The sequence below is a fragment of the Typopeltis vanoorti genome, chromosome 12, assembly GCF_054136105.1.
Source record: "Typopeltis vanoorti isolate ZY-2024b chromosome 12, IOZ_Tvanoo_1.0, whole genome shotgun sequence".
Lineage (NCBI taxonomy): Eukaryota > Metazoa > Arthropoda > Arachnida > Uropygi > Thelyphonidae > Typopeltis > Typopeltis vanoorti.
In genome coordinates this window covers 122,384,113-122,407,178 of record NC_143560.1, presented here as the reverse complement: position 1 = coordinate 122,407,178, position 23,066 = coordinate 122,384,113, and the positions used below count along the sequence as shown (strand labels likewise).

General features: G+C 34.5%; 1 protein-coding gene across 8 annotated transcripts in view; it reads left to right on the top strand.

Annotated features, from left to right (window-relative positions):
• The window catches only part of LOC150101193 (uncharacterized), a 178,812-nt gene that overhangs the window by 71,649 nt on the left and 84,097 nt on the right, over positions 1-23,066 (top strand). For all 8 annotated transcript variants that reach the window (XR_016549122.1, XR_016549123.1, XR_016549118.1 and 5 more), the window contains 2 exons: positions 6,252-6,471; positions 17,885-18,039. Coding sequence is in view for 2 of the 8 variants with exons in the window: in XM_090401116.1 (XP_090257242.1) it covers positions 6,252-6,471; positions 17,885-18,039 (375 nt within the window). In the remaining 6 variants the exon portion in view is untranslated. The remainder of the gene's footprint in view (positions 1-6,251; positions 6,472-17,884; positions 18,040-23,066) is intronic.

Below are 23,066 nucleotides of genomic sequence, written 5' to 3'. Positions count from 1 at the left end.
TTTCTGAGAGACAAAGCGCTGCTAATAACATCCATTGGATTTTTCTGTTTGGTTTTTATTACTGACATGGCTGAAAAAGTCTTTTCACACAAATAGGAAGTCGAAAAAATGACCAACAGTTTGATAGCTTTATAACTCAGAGATGGATATTCTTTTTCGAATGATATCCAAAATTGAGACAATGATTGCATTTTATGTCTGGACACCAGAGTGACATCAGAAGACAACTCGATCAGTTTTTCTTTTTCACAAGGATCAAGTGCGCATGATTTTATATCTTCCATGAAGGGATTATTCATCCAGAGGTTACCTTCACAAAGATCCTCATTTTCAGGGAAATAATTAGGGAGACAATCAAAAATTCTCCCAAAAGTGGAAATATTTCTATATCTTCCTCTTGTACGCGACTATCCCAAAGAGCCAGCTTCTTTTTGAACGCATCCATTTTATTTCTCAGTGTAAAAATATTTGTACAAGACCCCTGAAGAGAAATATTAAGTTTGTTAAGAAGGCTAAATATGTCCATCATATACGCAAGCTTAGCCATCCATTCCTCATTCAACAAACGGCCTCACACTTCGCCTATACTTCGGGCTGCTACATGATTAGGGGGAAATGTTTGGTGGACCGCTGGGAAATTTCTGCGGACTGGCATCAGTCCGCAGACCACAGGTTGAAGAACAAGGACCTAGAATATCTTTTGCAATTGATAACACTGTTTCTTTTCCTTCTTCCCAGTATTTTCCGCTGTTGAAGAACAAGGACCTAGAATATCTTTTGCAATTGATAACACTGTTTCTTTTCCTTCTTCCCAGTATTTTCCGCTGTTCTGAGAGATGGAGGGTTTTACTCTCAGGTGCATCTGTTTTAAAAAATTAACTTCTGATTGAACTGTCTTTTAGTTTTGATAGATGAATCTTTCTTCTTTACTGATATTATTTTTCCTGTTAAATTTTATTTTCACTTTGGCAGTTAATATTTCATGGTCAGTGTCAAAATCAAAACTTCTTAAGGTTCTCGTTATTTACTGATTTTTTCCATTGTTTGTTCATGGTGATATAATCTATGCAGTTCTTTATATTAGCATCTGGGGATGTCCATTTATATTTATTATTTAGATGTTGATAGATTCATTTGCCTTATAGAAGTGGAGTAATTGTTTTCCTCTGTCGTTAATCTCTCCATATCCAAATTGTCCCATCACATTTTTTTGTCTACTATGAACTGTCCTATTTTAGCATTACAATCTCCCATCGCTATCATGAGTTCTCTGTTTTTTTATCTGTCTATTTCCTGTTGTAGTTCCTCATAGAAATTTTCTATTTCTTCCTCTGGATGGTTACTGTTCTAGTGCATATATTTGGATTATTTTAATAATTTGACCTCTTTCTCATCATCAAATTCCTGACATGTACCCTCAAGGGGTGTACAGGATATGATAGTACTACATGAAAAATTTACATCATTACTAACTTCCTATCTACAATTTTCCTCCAAATCAGTCTGTTACTAGTCAAGACTCCAACATTATCAGATCTTATATTTCTATTGTCTAAGGCACTTTATACCATATCAATCCACCTATATATCTTGGTCTTACTCTGGGTCGTTTTCCTGCCAACCTGGCAGAGAACGCTTGTTTTGCTAATCTTTCGTCACCCATTCTGTTTAAGTGACCATACCACCTGAGATTAGCTCTGCTAACGCATTCCAGGATGCTGACAATGTCAAGTTCTTTCCTAATATCCTTGTTTTTAATATGATATTGCAATTGATGCCATCTGTCATACCTCTAATCTTTCTCAAGACTCATATCGACAGTCTCTAATCTTTGGTCAAGTGTTTTACTTCTGACCCAGCTCTCAGATCCATAAGTTAAAACTGGTTTGAACACTGTCTTGTATACAGCTAACTTAGTGTTCCGAGTAATTTCTCTCTTATTCCATATGAATTTATTCAAATGACTTCCTACCATACCAGCTTTGTTGATTCTGTTGTCTATTTCCATATTTAATTTACCATCTTAACTAAAAATCGTACCTAAGTAGCTGAAATGTTTTACTTGTTCCACCGGTTCTCCATTCACAACACGGTTGGCATTTTCAATGATTCTGCCTATTTTCATTGTCTTTGTCTTTTTATTGCTGACCTTCATACCATATCTCTTACAACAGCTATTCAATTTAGTCAGAGAATCTTGCAGACTTTTAGCGGATTTATTTAGAAGTATAACATCATCCACATAAAGCAAAGAGCTGACATTAACATCTCCAATTTTGATATCAGGTTTAATACCACTTTCCTTCATAATGTGATCCATATAGATAATGAATAACAGAGGGGATAATGTACATCCTTGTCTCACAAAAGATTTAACATTAAACCATCTTCCTGTACTTCCTTCAATTCTAACTGCTGACTTGCAACTCAAATAAAGACTAAGTATTACTTGTCTTTATTTGAGTTGCCTTTTCCAGATTGACAAAACTTAAATACAGATCTTTGTTATATTCCTATGCTTTCTCAATTATTTGTCATAAAGTGAAGATCTGATCCTGACAGCCTCTATTTGGCCTGAATCCAGCTTGTTCTTTACCCAGCTTTTCTTCCACAATTCTTCTCAACCGTTTCTGAAGTATACTTGCATAGATCTCACCAGGCACACTCAGTAGGGAAATACCTCTGTAATTCTCACATTCAGTTTTATTTCCCTTTTTATATATGGGTACTATGAGATCTCTACTCCAATCATTAGTTATTCGTCCCTCTATCCAGGCCTTCTGAACTATGCAGTGCAGCCGCCGTAAGACTTTTATACCACCATACTTCAGCATTTCTGGTCGAATATCATCTACTCCTGCTGACTTCCCACATTTCAAGCCTTTGATGGCTTTTTCTAATTCAAGTATGGATATGTATTCCTGATATGCCTGTTGAGTGTTTTATACCACTCTGCTATCACTGCTTGTTTCATTTAGCAATATTTCGTAGTAAATACTCCATACTTCAAGGATATCTTTTTCTCACCGTTTTCATGTCACCTTTATCATCTCTAACTCATTTTACAGTACTCTTTCATCCATTTCTAAGCTTCTTCAACAACCTCCAGAATATCTTACCACCTTCTTGATATTTATTTTCTGTGTTCTTGCCAAAATCCTCTCATTACTTTTGTTTAGCTACTTTTACACAGTGTTTAGCTGTCTTACATTTGTCTCTGAATAAATTTAGTTTAATCCTTTATCCAAGTGTGTGCAAACAAAGTTTGCGCCTGAAAGTATCTTCAGGACTGGGTAAGGTGGTACAACACCGGGCAACTCCTTGCAAAGTGATTTATCCAAGTGTGTGCAAACTTTGTTTGCAAACACTTGGATAAAGGATTAAACTCAATTTATTATAGTCTGACCAAGTGAAAAATAAACTATCAACATCTTTCTCTAAATCCAGATTAATTTAATAAAAAGGTGGCACACCGTTTGGCAGCTCCTATAGGAGGAGATGGCCTGGCTTCCACTGAAGAGACCTCAATAAAGGTCAAAACTAGTCTGGGTAGTGGCCCTTCCCTTAGTGCATAACATCATACATATCTGCAAGGAGATTTGTTTTGCATTATGGGAGATACTGAGATAGGAGTGTTGGTAGCTTGCTCCACCTTTGCAAGGAGTTGCGTGGTGTTGTACCACTTTACCCCAGTCCTGAAAATACTTTCAGGTGCAAACTTTGTTTGCACACACTTGGATAAAGGATTAAACTAAATTTATTATAGTCTGACCAAGTGAAAAATAGAGATTACTTTCAACATTTGTCTCTGTAATCTCCAAGATCACAAGCTGACTTATTTTCCCGGAACTTTTGGTATGCTTGATTCTTTTCATTCACTGCCTCTTTAACTTCCTCTGTCCACCATGGAGTTCTGATTTTTCTATCCTTGCAGACAACCTCACCACATGCCTCTCTGGCTGAATCAATCAGGTTTTCTCCAAGGCTTGCCACTGAATCTCCAAGGTTTGGTTCCTGTTCTCAAACTCTCATTTTTTCTTCAATAATCTTTGTGTATTTTAGTCTACAGTTCACATTTGAGAGCTGCTCAATTTTTATTCGCTTTAAAACTTTCTTACATGTCATTCTTTTTAATTTGAAATTCAATTTTATCCATTTCAAGACTAAATAGTGATCATTCCAATTCCAAATCGTCTGTACACTGTGGTGTCCTGCACCAGGGAGAAAACATCACTATCAACAATAACATAGTCAATGAGACTTTTCTTATTTCTTGCCTCTTCTCTCCATGTGAATTTGTGCACATTTTTATGTTGGAACATGGTGTTAGTAATAACCAGTCCATGTCCTGAGCAGAAATCCAACAGATATTTGCCATTATTATTAGCTTTGCTCTTTTCTTCAAATTTTCCCAAAATATTTTTGTATGTCTCACAATCATTTCCTACTCTGCTATTTGGATTGCCAACAAGGACCAACTTTTCCTTTTTCATTGTGTCAGTAGCTTTCTCTAGAGCCTAAAAAATTCCTCCACTTCTATTGCAGTAGAACCTTCTTGGGACCATAGGCACAAATAAGTCTTGTTGTCCAATTCCCCATTTTGATATTTGGACACATCACACTCTACTTGAAACTGAATCGGCCAAAGAAGATTAGTATTGTATTTAGTGTTGATTACTATGGCTACTCCTTCTTTTCGTTGATTTTCATTGCCTGAATATAACATTTTGTATTTATTGCTCAGATAGATCTCACCAGTTTTTGTCTTTTTTGTTTCAGTCACCCCTATTATGTCGATCTGGTACTTATCTAATTCCTCGGCTAGCTCCATTTCTTTGCCATTCAGGCTTCTTATGCTGATAGTACCAATCTTTAACTCTGGTGATGTTGAGTTGGGGTGTGCTTTCAGATTCATTCCAGTAGCTGATTTTTCACTGTTCGTCCTGGCGAAAACAACGGGGGCCTTGTTTAACCGGGCGACGCCCCAGCTGGCATGAAATTTTGTCGGCTGTGATTATTCCTGGAGACACAAATTTTATATTCATATATATAACTATTTTAATAATAACGAGTTTATATTATATATATATATATATATAATTAGTATATTATATATTATTATATATATTATTATTTTTGGTAACCTCCGTGAAGTCAACAGGTGTCATGGGAAGCCCTCTCAACTAGCAATACGTCTATCATAATGAGCTTTGAAGTTATTTACATTGCCTTCATTCCACTCTGAAAATGATGTGCTGCTTCACACTTCTGTCTCTCAGTACACAAATTTCTAAACAGATGTTTGAAAATGAAAAATTTCAAGCTTACTGCTTCTTTGGGTTGGAGTATCATCATCAGATCTGAATGCAAAACTTATCAGGGAACATCCTCATCATCTTTAATTTTTTCTGTGACCAAGTGAAGAAACATTCTTGCCTGAAATAATTTGATTATAATTTGAACTAAGTATAATTTTTCAATTTTTTCATTTCAAAATAATAGCTTAATTTTTAATTTAAATAGAAATGACTTTTTGTGACCATTTAATTCAGATAATTGGAAGTTTACAAGAATCTGCCCACTCGGGGAAAAAAAAACTTTTATTAGTGCACGCACACACATACACACACACACTCTCTATCTCTCTCTCACTTTCTCTGTTTCTTTCTTTTAACTAATAAAATACTGCATTCTTTTTAGAAGTTCCGCACTCTGCTAAAAATATAAGTGATACCTGTGTATTGACTGTAATGTAGTTGATAATAAAAGTTTTTTTGATCTGCATTGTACTAGTATGTAAGAGTGTTCTTAAAAAATATAAGCTTTTTTTGTTTGCTGTTCAGTTTTTTCAAACTTTCTTAACTTTTGATCTAAATAATTATTTAATTTTAATGAAATTTCTATTTACCCATTAAATTGAATTTTTATTTACCCATTAAATTAAATTTCTATTAACCCATTAAATCACTTTAGCGATTTAATTTCAGTTAGTTTGACATCACACCATAATGAATTTTTAAGTAAACTTATAAATCCTTTAGGCATTGTTTTGTTCTTGAATTTCCTCTGATTTGAAAGGTTTCAGGGACTTTTATTCTGGGACTTGAAGAGTAAAATTATTTCCTCTTTAAACACTTGAGCTGCATAAAATCTTGATTTTTAAGTTTTAGTGCCAAAAACAATTTTTGTATACCATTTTTATGATACAGATAACTTTTTTAAAAACTACTTTTACTTTTTTGATTTTTTAGATTGTGTCATCTATAAAGAAATTTTTAAATAATATTGGGACAAACAGCAAATCAAATGACTTTTCAGATGAAGTTTTTGACTTGTGGCTAACTGGATCAGATAGATTTCATGATCTTTGTACCAACTTATTTCTTCAATCCAGTGAAATTTCTCCAAAGTCAACTTTTTATTTCTCTGTTGCCAAGTTTTTAAAGGAAGTATCTGCATTGACTAATAAAGGTATAGTGAATGTTTTCCCAACTAAATTTAGCATCTTATGTCACAAAAACTAGGGAGACATTTAGAAAAACTCAGGGAAATTACATTATGACTGAAATTGGGAAAGTATCTGCTTCTTTAAATCAGTGTGAATTATTGCAAGAGATTTTTATAGTAGAATGGATCTCTATAAAGGGTGGGTGGGTCTCACAATGTTTTTGTCCAACTGTGAGACGGCAACAACACTGTGAGACTCACTCACCCTGTTTATGAGGCCTGAAGTGGCATGAAAAAAGTACTATGGTCTCTAGAATAGTGTTTCTGTATTATTTTTAAATCTTAGGCCACCTATCTTTCTAAAGAAATTTTAACGTTTCATGGATGGATTCAGATTAAAAGAGGGAGGAGATAGGTAAGCTAGTGATTTCTAAAATTCAGTGTGTATGTGTGTGAGAGAGACCAGACTCTAATTTTATTTATTAAAAAAATAGCTTCTTAGTAATAATAATAATATAATAAGTCTCAACTAGTTGAGTTTCTATTCAATGAATCCAGGTGTCAATCTTTGCATTTGTTTTACTTTTGCTGGTTATATACTGTTTTTTCACTAGTTTTGAATCTTGTTAAGATAATTATGTTACCAATTAGTGAATGAAATTTTACATGCCTAAGTATATTGATATATTTGGTTCCTGAGATTTCTAAAAACCTAAAGCAATCAAATTTTCATGAATAAAATATGGAATATTTTATGTTAGCACATTTAAACTTTCTCACAACTTTCTAGAAAGTTGCAATTAAAAGTTTAACTGGGGGAGGTTGAAAGAGAGAAATATATAAAATCACTGAATTGGACTACAACTCCACTAATTTCAGAACTTTCAGCTCTCAGTGATTTAAAACATTATATCCATCTGTGGACTACATTAACATGATAACCTATTTGCAGAAAAGGAAAGCCTTCTGGGGGGGGGGGGGGTGCAATGCACCCGGGCCCCATGATTGAGTGGGCACAGTCAGTACACATTTGTGGAAATGTATTTTTTATTTTTTTATTATTTTTTTTCTTCTAATTTTGCTTATAACTAAAGGGATTTCATCGACAGGATTTTAGGGCCCCTGGTAATAATAATATCTCTGTGTTTCTCTATTATATTAGGGTTTTTGTTTAACCCTTTTGATGTGTTTATGCAGTGTATAAAAATTAACAAACAATTTCATTTTTACCCTAAAATGCCTGATTCGTCATTAAATTTTTTCTAATCTGTTACACATTTATATCATTTGGCTTGTTATCGAAACCGTGGAAAAAATATTTATTATATTCTTTATATATGGTTAGTCTAGAGCAGGGTGGACAACCCTTAACATGCCTGCCAAACATGGCATGCCAATGACTCTTTTTTTTTTTCCAGCATTCAACCCAGGGCTCATCTTAAAAAATAACTAAATAAAAAAATACATTTCAAACATCTTCGCTGACACATATTTTAACTTAATAGTACAGCTATACCAAATAAAAATGCAATAATTAATTAAACTCTACCAACTGTTTCATAATAATAAGTAATAAGAAAATTAGAAACAAACATCTTATTTCCAAGCCATCAATATATCTCCGTGATATACTGATGTACAAGTTTTGTCCAGTTCAGTTGTTGCATTATTCGTCAGGCATCCAGACATGGCGTGACTCCTTTACCATCATTTGATATATCTTTTCATGTTTCGTAAAGAACGTATCCTTTTTCTAAAGTGTATTTGGATTTAATTAAATCTTAATTCATTAAAATATGGATTGGAAGTATTTATTGTCAATTAATATGTTTAACTTATTAGATATAAAAGCAAATTTCCTTTACATTGATTTTCGGAAACTAAAGTTTTCAGTTTTTTTTCGTAAAATCCCTGCATATATTGCAATTGCTATTTCCTGCCGAGAGAGCAGTTTCCTTGTGTGCATCCTACCCGAATAGCACCATCTGCTTTCCCATTATTTCAAGCAAAAATTAGCAGTAATTTACAAGACTTGAGATACTTAATGAGCAATGCTTCACGAATGACTAATGAACAAACAGCTATGGTACTAGGCCAGTAAAGATATGTGCATATATGATTGGTGCGGTATTAACAAAAGATCGCGCGAGTCAAAGATAAAAGTCAACAGACAATTTTTGAATTGAAATGCTAATTCTCTTCAACCAAATTCAATATCTGAAAGTGCCATAACAATATTCACTATATATTTCCTAGCTTTAACACGTTTACGAATTTTAACACTTTCTGTTGATTTTTATTGTTGCTCTGCATTTGAGCTGGAGGGACAGACTCCCACACATCTAGTTTTTAGTGTTTGCATATGGTTTTGCTTATGGCTAAATAGCATAGTTTTTGGGGGAAGGGACATGCAATTCATTAGTTAGTGCCTTTATCCCAGCTGTCTCTAATTGCACTATTTGTTGAGAAATATATTACACAGACTGCAAATGTTTGTACCTTATTCAGTGATACAATAAAACGACCTACTTTTACTGGCGTCCGCAGACGTATTGGTTAGTATGGAAGGCACGTGGTTTTCCACAGGAAGCGAGTCACTATTGCCATGAGGTGAACATGATTAAACACTTTTTTTTTTCTGTGCGAGGTTACGCAAAACTATTCAATTTCTTTTTTTCGCAAAGTAAAATCAGGGGTGCGAGTTATACGCGAGGACCAGTTATATTCCAGTAAATACGGTAATACTCCAGTAAATTTTTAAAGCTATGTGAAATGTATTATCAATATTCAGAATTATGACGTGTTGTGTGCAAGTGATTAGATCTCAACTACATTAATTTCAACTTAGTTAATAGTGATGAATAAGGGTGAAACTGATGTATTGAAGTAAACAAACGAAAAAAATAAACACATTCCTTGAGTGTTTCTAAAATTTTGTAATATTGTAAAAAGTATGTACATATTTAACTTTTTGTTAATTCATAGGATAAAAATATTTAATATTATTTACTTATTCGACAGGCAAAGCCTAACCCATAATGTCCATGCCAAGAAAGCATCCCTCTGGGTGTCAAAAAAGGAAATCAGCAGAAAAGAAAAAAGAAGAAAAGCAAAATCTCAAAAAGTCACAAGTAGATTTGTTTTCATGGCTACAAAATAAATCTGACAACGAAATTGCTACGACTTCAGCAGTTGCGATTCAAACTTCAACTGAAGAAGAAAACTTCAAACAAGCTACACAACTTTTCAACGAAAATGTAGAAACTGTGGGATTCGTAGAAAAAGATGCGTCTGATTTTACAAACGTTTTGGATACAGCAAATAACGAAGAAAACAATAACAATGGTGATCAAGTGAATATAAATGATCCAGGTTTGTGGCCAAATATTATAACTGATAAATTTAGATTATTTTGTGTTAAAATCGGACCTAAACAACATCATCAAGACGCATTTGTTAAGAATGTTGAAGGTAGATCATTTTCTACATCGTACTATTTAAAAAAAAAATGCCAAATGGTGAAACTCAGCTTCGCAGCTGGTTAGTTTACTCAAAAGCTCAAGACTCAGTATTTTGCTTTTGTTGTGTATTATTTTCCAAAAGAAGAGGAAAAGATCAATCAACACGATTTATATATGGTTTTAATAAATGGAGAAAACTGTCATCTGTAATTCGAGATCATGAGCTTTTTCAAGAATTTGAAAAAGAAAAAGATTATTTTCTGAACTAGCAGAAGATGAAGTTTTAGGAATTTAGATGTCACTTTTTCAATGTTGTGATTGATACTGTTATTGTACAATTAGATGAGAGATTTAAAAATATACCCAATGTTATTTCTTATTTTAAATTAATCACTGATATAAAAATATTAGAAAAAAATGAACTAGAAAACCACTCAAGGGATTTTGTAAAATATTATAGTAAAGATGTAAATGAAGACTTAATCCAGGAAATTGATTTGTTACGAGAATTGATCTTGGACCAAAAAAATGTAAATAACATGCAAGACATATTGCAATGTATATTAAATAATAGTTATAATCAACTATTTCCAAATGTACTAACTGTATTGAAAATTTTCTTTATGTTACCAGAAGTGCAGAGCATTCTTTTAGCAAATTAAAATTGATAAAGAATTATCTTCGGTCAAGTATGTGCAAAGAACGCTTAAATGCACTTGCTATATTAAGCATCTAAAAGGAAATTGCCAAAAATTTTAATTTTTTGGAAATGATTAATGACATAGCAAAAAAAAAAAAATCACATATTTAAATAAATACATATTAAGCAATATACATGTTAGTAAAACTAGGCCCCTAAATAGTAAACCTATTTATTTTTTTTATTACTTTAAACAATAATTAATTGTAAATAGTTTTTGTGCGCTAGTTGGTGAGCCAGGTTACTTTTGTTTGTGTTAAATATTTATTTATTTTAATTATTTAATACTTTTGTTTTGTGTTCAGTAAACATTATGTTAACCTGTTATTTTTCGAATGTGTTTTGTGGTTTACTGTGCCAAAATCATTTGCAGGTAAGAGGTTTTACAATACGTTTATTTCGAATCCTTTAATTTTTACCTTTGAAAAATATTTTAGGGCCCCAAAAGGTTTCTTGCATCCGGCCCCTTTATATAGAAGGCCAGCCCTGCCTTCTGGTCATCCCATTTAAAGTACCTATTTCCCATTTAGAAATAGCATAGTTTTTCTTTGTTTTGCTTAGCATCTGTGAAAAGAAATACTGATATATTTCTGATTTTGGCTTTCACTTGATTCTTGGTATATGTCAGGATGCTAGAGATACATCTGGGATAGCTACATCTGGGATATTTATGCAGCTCTTTTGACGATAATTCCACTATTCAAGATATTCAAGTTGTTCAAGAAGTGTGCAGTGATATGAAAAAAATATCACAGCAATCAGATGTACACAGTTGTTTAATAACTGTTTCACTGACAGCAAATGATGAGAGGAGGTATGCTAACTACTCTGACAACTAGGTCGAGTGGTTAGCATACCTGCTCTCCAATCAATGGGTAGCGAGTTTAAATCCTGTTGTGTCCAAATTTATGATTTTTATTCTATCTAGTGAAATTCTGCTTATCTATATTCAACTTTTATCTATGTACGAGATATCATCCCAAAATACAAATATTTATGCTTTTTCTCCCCTTAGTGTCCCTAATATTTATATTATACTGCGCTTTTCAGGACATTAAGTTCAAGATATATAATTCGAAAACAAGGAGCAAAATACAAAAATATGTCTGAGCGTGAAACTCTCTTAACTTAACACATTAATTTCCCGCATGATTAGGTTCGTACGTTTTTCAAGTGGTGCACTGGGCAGCAATTTCAGACAACTGTTTTATCAATGAACAAAGGTTTATTAAACTCATTAGTATCGTACAATTCAATTTCTAATATAATTCAATTCAATACTAAGAAAACATTTACAACATTAGCAAATAACAAGTATTTGGCTAAGATCCTATATGGGTATTACGATCATGCCGCCATAACAATTTCAACACATACAATCATATGTATAATCCCAGATCTAATTAACACCTTAGTTAACCCTATATTAGCCTGAATATATGCTATATGCTGTAGCACATGGACATATGTGATCAATTCACTCTATTTAACTATCCAAAATTATCTAGATTAAATTATCCTTTCACTGTACTAACACATAACTTTGACATTTAAAACTTTGCTATACGTTACAATACACATGCTTAATTCTCAGGACACATGAATACCTATATAATTAATATTAAACAAGCATACTCTCAGTATAATCAGTCATGTACTAAAGTCCTAGTATAAATTTCCTTAGTCTCTTCAACAGTTCAGTAATAGAATAATATTACAGACGATTTTCAGTTAACACGAGATTTTTACAGTACCTTTTTCTCTTGAGTTTTCTATATTGGCCTCTACCTTTTTCTGATTGAACTATCCTGGTATGATCTCTCCTATAATTGGTCACTCCTAAGTTCTTTTGGCATTAAACTGTGCTTATGCGATCTTTACTTTTCGTACTTGAATTAAGAACACACTTTAGAATCATTTATACCATGGCTGTGAAACTCACCACGTGGACCCCGACTTCTTTACAGATTTCCTTTTTTCGTAGTTGTCACTGGATGACGAAACACTTAGCCAATACCTTCTTTCCTTTGGCTAAATGGCATTCCTCGTTTCTTACCATAGGAAATACGGAAGCGAAATCCCGCTCACTTTTGTTTCCTTGTTGTGACGATGGAGATTAACTCCAATCCCGCCACTCAGGAAAACCGCGTGAAAACCTATACGAAGGAGCTCGTGAAGAAACTATCCAGAAAAAAGCCTTGTGGGTGGGGTTTCTAACCCTTTTATACCTTGACCCCTACCAGCACCTTTAATTTCTTTTTTCCGTCCCTTACTGGATTCAACTTCACCGACCAATTAGGGTGGCGTTTTTCTGCCAAATATCCTGAGGTTGGCGAGCACGCGACTGACACGTGACGATGTCTCAATCCAGGAATTGACCCTGAGCGATAGTCTATTGTTTTCTTTTGCTAGCCTCTAAATTAATCCCCTTTCCAAAATTTTCTAAGAATTTACTTAATATTTTAATTTCTAGCCTCTCACATACAATTTCTTATGACTAATCTTTTCTGTCTTACTTAGCTAATTTTTTCATATCACAACTTGTAATATATTCCTCCTTTTATTAGTTAGTTCAACAAACACTTATTTGTTATATATTTTACTTGGATGCAAGAATATTTTTCTTTCTTTAAATAATTTGTGTATTAGCTTTTATACAGGGGTTTTATTTAATTTTCTCTTCATGTTACACCATTATAACTGAAAATTCGACATAGTGAAGGTATCAGGGTGTAACAATCCTGCTGTGGGCATGGATGTTTGTGATTATCTGTAGTTGGGAGATGAATTTCATCATCCAGTGTGAGACCACTGTCCTGCTTATTAGAGGCCTGAAATGGCTTGAAAAAGTTTGGTTTGGTTTCTAGAGCAGGGTTTCTGCACTATGTAAAAATGTATTAAATTTTCAAAAAAAAAATGAAATTGATGAAAATGGGGGTGGGGAAATCCTCAGCCCATTCACAGTACAAATATACTGTAGGTTTACCAATAACCTTTTGTGGCAGGAACCACATATAACATAAAAAATCACTTCCCAATATATACTTTCAATTTGGTGTATACGAGAGTTGTTTGAGAAGTTTGGTGTATTTCCAGTAGACAGTGACACAGTTTGTTCATTCATACCAGTGTCAGCACGTATCATCTTTTTCATGACCCTGCCAAAATTTAGCCAAATGCGATGCGTAGTTCTCATTTGGCAAACATTTAAAATGACTGTGTTTGCATTTTTCATAAAAATGGAGAAAAACGAGTTTTGTGCAGTGATAAAACACTTTTACGTGAAGAAGGGGATGGCCATACAGATCAAAGCTGAGTTAGATGCAGTTCATGGAGACTCAGCACCAGCATTAATGACTATTTATTTTTGGATAAATGAGTTTAAAAGTAGTCGTAAGCCCATCGAAGATGAAGCAAGCTTCGGATGCCTGACTGAGGTCACTGCGAAGGAAATGATCGACAAAATCCATAGTATCGTTCTGGAAGGCCACCAAGTGAAAGTGTGTGAGATTGCTGAGATTGTAGGCATCTCAGCTAAATGGGTGTATAATATCCTGCATGAAAAATTGCACATGATAAAGCTGTGCGTGCGATAGGTGCCTTGATTGTTGACTGTTGATCAAAAATGCATGTGAAGAGACATTTTAATGCGGTTTTTGGTGATGTTTAATCGCAATTTGCAAGATTTTTTGTGTCGATTTGTGACTGTAGATGAAACTTGGATCCACTGCTACACTTCTGAGTCCAAGCAGCAATCAAAACAATGGACAATGGTGAAAGAGCACTGAAAAAAGCAAAGACCATTTTGTCAGCTGGGAAGGTGATAGCCACTGTTTTTGGGATTCCCAAGGAATTATCATGATAGACTATTTGAAAAAAGGGTAAGAAAATAACAGGAGTTTATTATGCATCATTATTGGATCGTTTAAAAGAAGAACTGAAGAAAAAATGGCCAAGATTGGAACACAAAAAAAGTGCTCTTTCATCAAGACAATCCACCGTCCCACACATCGGCCGTCACAATGGCAAAATTAAACGAATTGAGGTTCAAATTGGTTCCACATCCACCGTATTCTTCTGACTTGGCCCCATGTGACTTCTTCTTGTTCCCAAACTTAAAAATTTGGCTTGGTGGAAAAAAATTTTCAAGGATGCCAATGACTATTTTGCACAATTTGACAAATCCTACTTTTTTTTTTAGATGGGATGAAAAAATTGGAAACTTGCTGGACCAAATGTGTAAACCTCGATGGAGACTATATTGAGAAATAAAGGTGATTTTTTCCAAAAATCGTACTTAACTTATTTTTTTTACCAAACTTTTCAAACAATCCTCGTACACCACTGTTTTTCATGCAGAAGTTCAGTTTTTGATGTTTTTCCCCCAGATATTTTCATGGCCATTGTTTTTCAGGATTAGCATTGTTAATTTACTCATCTCAAGGAGCACTGATGTATAGAGAGAATGTTTCTCAGGTGGTGGATGGGAGATCCCATCAGATATCATGGGGTAGTCTGAATATATTGAATAAGGACCTATGGACCAATGAGATCCTAGGGGCTAGCATCTTGATAGTGACAGTAGTTGCATCCTTAGTGTCCCCCTAGCTAGGTTTACTGTCTTCTTCCACTTACTTTGAGACAGCCCCCACCCCCCCTTTGTTTTGCCTTTCTTGTTTGGTGTTTTGCAACCAACTCCTTTGATTTCTGATCCCTCATGCTATTAAAATAGTTGAGGGCTATGGATATTTCTTTTTTGTTTTCTTACCTTAATCTCTTGTATGGATAGAAGGAGCTCATAATCAGGGTGAAGGCAGTCCTTGTAGGAGTAGAGGTGACTGATGCTAACCTGCCTCTGTTGCCTAGTACAGTCTGTGTTGTATCCTCAGAAGAAAAATGGAACCAGACAGAAATTTAGGAAACAAAATTGGTTGTGCTCACAAACTTTGAGATTTGGAACATGCAGAGTTTAACTGGAAAATTGGGAGAACTATTAAAAGAAGTTACTGACAAAACTTAGATTTGGTGGTTTAAACATACAAGAAACATACTAGATGAGAGGTCCGGGGTGGTTATTAGTATTAATCTCATTAATACCTAATGCTTCCATAGGTATTAATGAGGTTAATACCTATGGCAGCCTAATGGTATGAATAAGTCATTTTATGAATGTTCTGACAGAGAATAGGAAGGAATACATTCAGGGAGATATAGTGGTGATATGAGGGTCCAGAAGCAAGTGGATCTATTTTTGGAAGGTGAGGTGCAAGATGCCTTGACGAGGTCATGTAATAGGAAGGCAGCTGGCCCAGGAGGAGTAGAGGAGTACCCTTGGAATTGTGGAAGTATGGAGGTGACCAGCCACTAAGAATAACAACAACACAAACATTCAAGTTCTTGAAGGAGATATAATGCCTGATGAGTGGTTATTATCATATATAACTCTCCCATCTTTAAAAAGCATAATAAGAATAATCCTTCATATTACAGAGGCATTAGTGTGATTGCCTCCATGAGTAGGTTAAGCACAATTATAACTATAAGGTTAAAGAAGAGTATTGCCTTTTGTGTGTCAGATGAAAAGATTGGCTTTACTGCTGGAAACTTTTATATTAATAATATTTTCATTGCAAGAGAGATCATAGAAAAAAGAATTGCCAAAGGTAAGGAAACACTTAATTTTTGTGGATCTTGAAAAGGCCTGTGATTCAGTTCCCATTAGCAGACTCTAGGGTTTGATGAAGAAAATGAATGTGAGTGAGTCAGTCATCAGTTTGATTAAGAGAATATATAAAAGTCACAGAGTAAGTATGGGGTGCTGGTATCAGCTGAATTTATAACAGCTAAAGGTCTGAGACAAGGATGTGGAATGTCACCAACATTGTTTATGATTTACCTTGATGCAGTGCTGGCCCGTTAGAATGTTTCATATAAAGCTATTGGAATCGAGATATTGGAAACAGTGTTATTCATTCACTATTGTTTGCTGACGATCAAGTGATAATTGCTCAAGATCAAGATGACATTGACTTAATGATGAGGAAAACTAGTTGATATTTATAGCATAGGAGGTCTAAAAGTAAATTTTACCAAGACAAAATATTTGGTGGTTGGTGGATAAGGCAGAGATTTAGATCTTCTAGTTGGTAAAGTCAAGGCAGTAGATCATTTCATATATTTATTATTCATAAGTTGGGAACATGTGAGAAAGATGTAGATGATCATGTCAGCCAAGCCTGTAATGCTATTAAACAACTGACTGGTGTGTTATAGAGTCGAGACATTTGGTAGGAAGAATGAAACTCCAAATGATAGTTGAGAGTGTTATGAGAATGTATGGGGGAGAAGGATGGACATTGAATCCAAAGCAGAAGAGTTGTATAAGAGCTGTAGAGATGGGTGGCTTACAGTGAAGTATGTATGTGTAAAAGAGTTTGGAATGAGACCATCATGGAGAGATTGAATTTGCAAGAAATTTGCAATCAACTTGGCCAACCAAATTTGCAATTCACTGGCGTAGTTGGCCAAGTAGTTAGTATACCCTGTCTCCAATCAACAGGCTGCAGGTTTGAATCCTGCCATGGGCATGGATGTTTGTAATGACTGAACTGAAATGGATGTTTGTAATGTTCTTTCACTGAACACTGAAAATGGCTTTAAAAATAAAGTAATTTACTCACTTTATTCTCATTGCAATGGTTAGTCATTATTCCTTTCACTTTGACTCTAAACTTGAAAAGTTTTCTTCCTCATCATTTGTTTTTATCTAATCCTTTGAGACAATTTCTGTTATGTATTTTGTACAAATAAAAAAAAAAAAATAGCCTTGATTTTTTTTTTTTGGCTTATGTTAAATAATGAATCTTTTCAGAGGAGTATTAGCTTTTCTCCCAAAAGATCATTTCATGCAAATGACAGTTTGCATGAAAATTTTGTTGCTGTATTGAATATTTGTTATAAAAAAAAGATCTCAGTTATATTTACTGTTTTAATTTTTATTTTGTGTTTGTGAGGAAGAAAACAAAACTGAATTGATAAGACCGAAGCATCTCGCTGTCTTTGTCTATGACAGGTCACCTAAAGAAGTTTTTCAGCCTCCAAAGGGATATTAACTGAAAACTCATTTTTAATGCTAATGATGCTTTGTGCAGTGACTCAACCACTGTTATTATTATTCATTATGAAAAAAGTTATGTATATATATACACACACACATACATTCAAACACAGTTTTAAATATAGCTTTTTTTTTTATTAATGTGTTCATATTTTACAGATGTACTTCCAGTATTATTTAGAGATGAAACCTACTTATGGAGCTTACTTCCACAGTTGCTGGAATATAAAATATTGTCATTGATGTTTCACATCTTCTCAGATTTTAAAGGCTGCAGCACTCAGTTATATTTACTTTTGGAGATGTCACATTTGGTATGAGAAAATAAACTTAATGAAAGTTATTTGTAATATGGCATTTCTTTATGAAGCTGCTATATGCATAAATGGCAGTATTTGTTATTCTGATATATATATATATTGGAATTTTACTGACTAGAAACACTGAGATAAGACAAAAACTTTAATTAGAACACAACTAGTTTCATCGGAATACAGACTCTTCAGGTGTACATACTATCACAAAAAACTGGAAAAACTTAGCAAGATAAAAAATGAACTTCTCACATAAACAAGTTAGGAACAACAACAGTCAAGTTTGAACTGGCATCCACGTGACAGGTCTAGCGTGAGGCGTTAGTGAGTGGAAACTATCTTGAGAATGCCAAAATTGAATTACTGCACTGTGTGAATCAGGTAAGCTATAACTTAAATTACTGTTCATGTGTGAAGGTTCCAGAACTATTTCTTTTGATTCTAAGATACATCTTTCTAGTTCATCAGGGCATTTATGGATATTTCTAGTAAGATTCCAGTCTATCTGGTGTCGATGCTCTTCTAAATTAGAGTTAGCAGAGAAAAGGATATGACTGGAGAGGGCGCTTTCACGGGTTCTGTTGTACGAGATATCACGTTGGTGCTCTTCGAGTCGTAGTGAGATAGACTTATCGGTTTGCCCATAATACGGCTTCCCACAACTACAGATGATTTTATATACTCCTGGGAATTGAAGTTGGTGATGTTTTGGCTTGGATTGACTCGGGAAAGAACGAAGTTTTGGTAGGGTAGTGAAGTAAGTTCTAATATTAAATTTCTTCATAATTTTCGCCAATTTGGGTGATAGAGAACTCTCATACGGTAATGGAATGTGTGCAATAGGGTTAGAGTTATCTTCTTGTCGAGAGTATAGACGGTTAGAAATGCTTCGAGATGAGTAGCCGTTGTAGCAGTAAGAAAGTACTTTTATGTGGTTTAGTTCAATTTGAAGATCTTCTTCTTCTGAAATGAGAGATCTTGCCCAATGAGCCAGAGTGGTGATAATTCCTGCAGAGGGAAGTGATGAGAGGAGGCATTATCTGTCCATATGAGTTGTTTTTTGAAAAATAGAAAACGTTTCTAGTCAGTAAAATTCCAATATAAAATGTCTACAATCCGAATAAATACCCTTAATAATATATATATATATATATATATATATATATATATATCTGGGACGTCCAGAAAGTCTGATGGGCTGTCAGAGATACAAAATATACTTACAAAAAAACTTTATTGGAAATTAATGTAGACATCTTTCACTACTTTTCTACATAATTTCTGCCATTGTTCAGGCACATCATAACGGGGCACCAAGAGTTGTATACCTTTGTCGTAGAAGGTTGCCGCTTGTGACGAAAACCACGTATTGACTGCTTCTTTGATCTCGTCGTCATCTTGAAACCACAGGCCACCAAGGAAAGATTTCAGATGTTTGAACAGGTTAAAGTTGCTTGGCGCAAGATCAGGACTATATGGGGGATGATGAAATTGTTCCCAGCTGTAGGTGGTGAGAAGTTGTTGTGTTATGCCAGCCATGTATGAGTGGGTGTTATCATGAATCAAAACAACGCCCCTGGTATGCATGACACGTTGTTTATTCTGGTTTGCATGATACAGTTTCTTAAGGGTTTGGCAGTACATAACTTGCATTGATTGTGGAGCCTTGACCCAAGAAGTCTACCAGCAAAATTTTTTGTCTGTCCCAAAACAGAGTGCACATGATTTTCTGAGTGGAAACTGTTGTCTTCAATTTTGTCTTGACTGGTGATGGGGTGTGCCTCCACTCCATGGACTGTTGTTTGGATTCAGGGGTTGCATGCGACGCCCCAGTCTCATTCCCAGTGACAAGTCTGCTCAGGAAAGCATCGCCATCCTCATGGTAGTGTGTGTCAAGAATTCCAGTACACTGCCCAGCCCAGTTGCTTACAGAACAACACTTTGTGTTGTTCTGTAAGCAACTTCGGCACCCAGCGTGCACACAATTTCCGATAATTCAGTTTCTCCGACACAATTTCATGAAGACATGAACACGAAACTTCTGGAAATTGCAGCGAGAGTGACGTCATTCCCTATTTCAGTGTTAATCAACCTTCAGATATCTGTGTACCCCATTCTTAATTTTCATTATTACCAAGTACCCCCTTATCAAAATAATAATAATAAAATAATAAAGTATATTTCATTGTAAATGTCTGTTTTATTTGAATTTAGATGTACATATAAACAAAAAATGATTTATTTTTAATAGAACAAAATTTATAAAGATACTATAAATTTTTACTTAATTTAAATAATTTATCATGAACGAGAGGGATACCATATCAACATTTTCTTGTTGCTTAAAGCTTGTATCTGCTATATTGCTCTCTTTTGCGCGTTTTATAAATCCAGTTTTTAAATAATGATCCACTCTTAAGAATTTGAAAGCTAAAAAAATTACTGTTTACTCGAATATAACTCGCATTTTTTCCTCAAAATTAAAGCAAAAAAATTGTGGTGCAAAATATATGCAGGGATTTTTGGAAACTAAAGTTTTCAGAAAAAAGGCAGAGTGGGGTGTCTTCCCGCGATGAGTCCTTGGACTCCCTGGAAGTGTCAAGTAAGAATAATAAAAACTGAAAATGGGTATGATTTGCTAAGAAGCTCCTATTCACCATCACTACTTCCAGCATCGAGAGCAGTTTCTTGTGTGCATCGTGAAAGTCATCTACCCAAATAGTGTCATCTTCTTTCCCATTATTTCAAGCAAAAATTACCAATAATTTTCAAGACTTGAGATACGTAATGAACAATCTTTCACAAATGACTAATGAGAAGTGAAAGCAGAGCACAAAACAAACAACAATGGTAGACCAGTAGAGATAGAGCAGCTATGAAAACGTACATATGATTGGTGTGTCGTTAACAAAATATCGCATGACCCAAAGACAAAAGCAAGCTGACAATTGAGTTGGCTCTCATTTCAACAATTGAGTTTAAATGCTAATTCTCTTCAACCGAATTTCATAATATCTGAAACACATTCACTATATATATGTATTTCTTAGTTTGAACATGTTCACGGTGGGGTAGTGTCAAACAAAACCATATGTTGCAGTGACATATGGTTTTGCTTGAGTGTATACAGCAGTTTCTATGGGACAGGGCATGTGATTCAATAGTTAGTGCCGTTTTTATCCCAGTTGTCTCTAATTGCACTATTTATTGAGAAATATATCACACTGCCTGCAAATGTCTCTGTATCTTATAGTAGCTGTTGCGGAGGGCGTGTTGTTTACCGCAGGGAGCGAGTTACTATTGCCCCAACATGAACGTTGGGGTAATGGTAACTTACAATTTGAATAGGAGAATTCATACATAATATAATTTAATATATATATATATATATTTCTTTTTTTTTTCCTCAATATATATATATACAATTTGTAGTATTAACTCGGAATTGGGATATGTTCATATTTATATATACTGACTAGAACCAAGACTAGAATAACAATTAAATTTATTCAAAATGCAACATGTTTCATCGGATTGTCCGACTTCTTTAGGTGTGGGAACATAGAAAGCAAAATAAACACTATAAGAAACGTCGTATCACTATAAAAACGACTATTATAAATTCAGTTAGCTTTGAACTGTAGCTACAGTCCGTGTTGAAGTTCTATTGTTAGACAGCTGTGTGCATCTGATTTCACGAGTATGCCAATATTGGATAGCAGAGCTGAAAGAGTCCAGGAGATTATAACTAAGGTTATTATTTATGTGATGAGAGTCCATAACAGTTTCCTTAAACTCGACTATGCTACACTCCACCTCGTCATGGCATATATGAAGGTTTGAAGTTGTTGTCCAGTTTATCTCATGTTGACTGCCTTCATCATTTGTGTTTACTGAAAACAGTAGGGCTTGACAGGGCACTTGTTCTAGTTCTTTTGTAGGCAATGTCCCTCTGGTAGGAGGATTGATTTTTCAGTTTGGCCATAGTATTGCTTACATGTGATTTTGTACCTCTGGGAATTGTAGATGGTTGTGAGCTTGTTTGAATTTGCTTAATAAAATTGATCTTAGTTTAGGAAGAGTAGAGAAACAGGTTTTTATGTTGAACTTTCGTAAAATTCTTCTTAGTTTCGTGGAGAGCGAGCTGATGTATGGTAAGGAGATATAATTGTTTTGATGATGGCCGTATAGATGCTTATTAATAGTTTTCGACGAGTAGCCATTACTTGTGAAGGTTCTTTGTAGATGTTGTAGTTCATTTTTTAGCTCTTCATCATCTGACAGTATAGATCTGGCACAATGTGCTAGGGTTGAGATGATACCCACTTTCTGTGCAGGATAGTGATGTGAGGACGCATGCAGGTATCTATCTGTGTGTGTAAATTTTCTAAAGATTGAGATTTTAATAGAATCAGATGTCTTAGTAAGTCTTACGTCCAGGAAGGGAAGAGATCCAACTTCAACCAAGATATCAAATTGTTAATTTGATATCTTGGTGGAAGTTGTTTAAATGATATCTTGGTGGAAGTTGTTTAAATGATATCTTGGTGGAAGTTGTTTAAATGATTTAAAAAAGACTGAAGGTTATATCGGTGCCATGTTCCCAGATAAGAAATATGTCATCTACAAATCTCAGCCAAATTTTTGGTTTAAGAGTAGCTGAGGAGATTGCCTTTTGTTCGAAATCTTCAAAAAAGATGTTAGCTAATATAGGAGACAGGGGGCTGCCCATTGCCAATCCCTTATTTTGTTTGTAAACTTTTTTCTTGCATTGAAAGTAGCTGGAGTGAACGCAATGTGATAGCAAGGAAAACATCTTTTTTGAAGTCTTGTTTTTTAAAATATCGAGAACCTCTTGAGTTGGAACATTTGTAAATAGAGCCACCACGTCAAAGCTCACCATGATATCTGAAGGCTCGAGTTTGAAATTTTTGATTTTCGAGATAAAATCTGTTGAGTTTTTTTATATATGAAGAAGAATTTCCTGTACAATGTTTTAAAGATGAAGCCAGAAACTTAAATAAGCA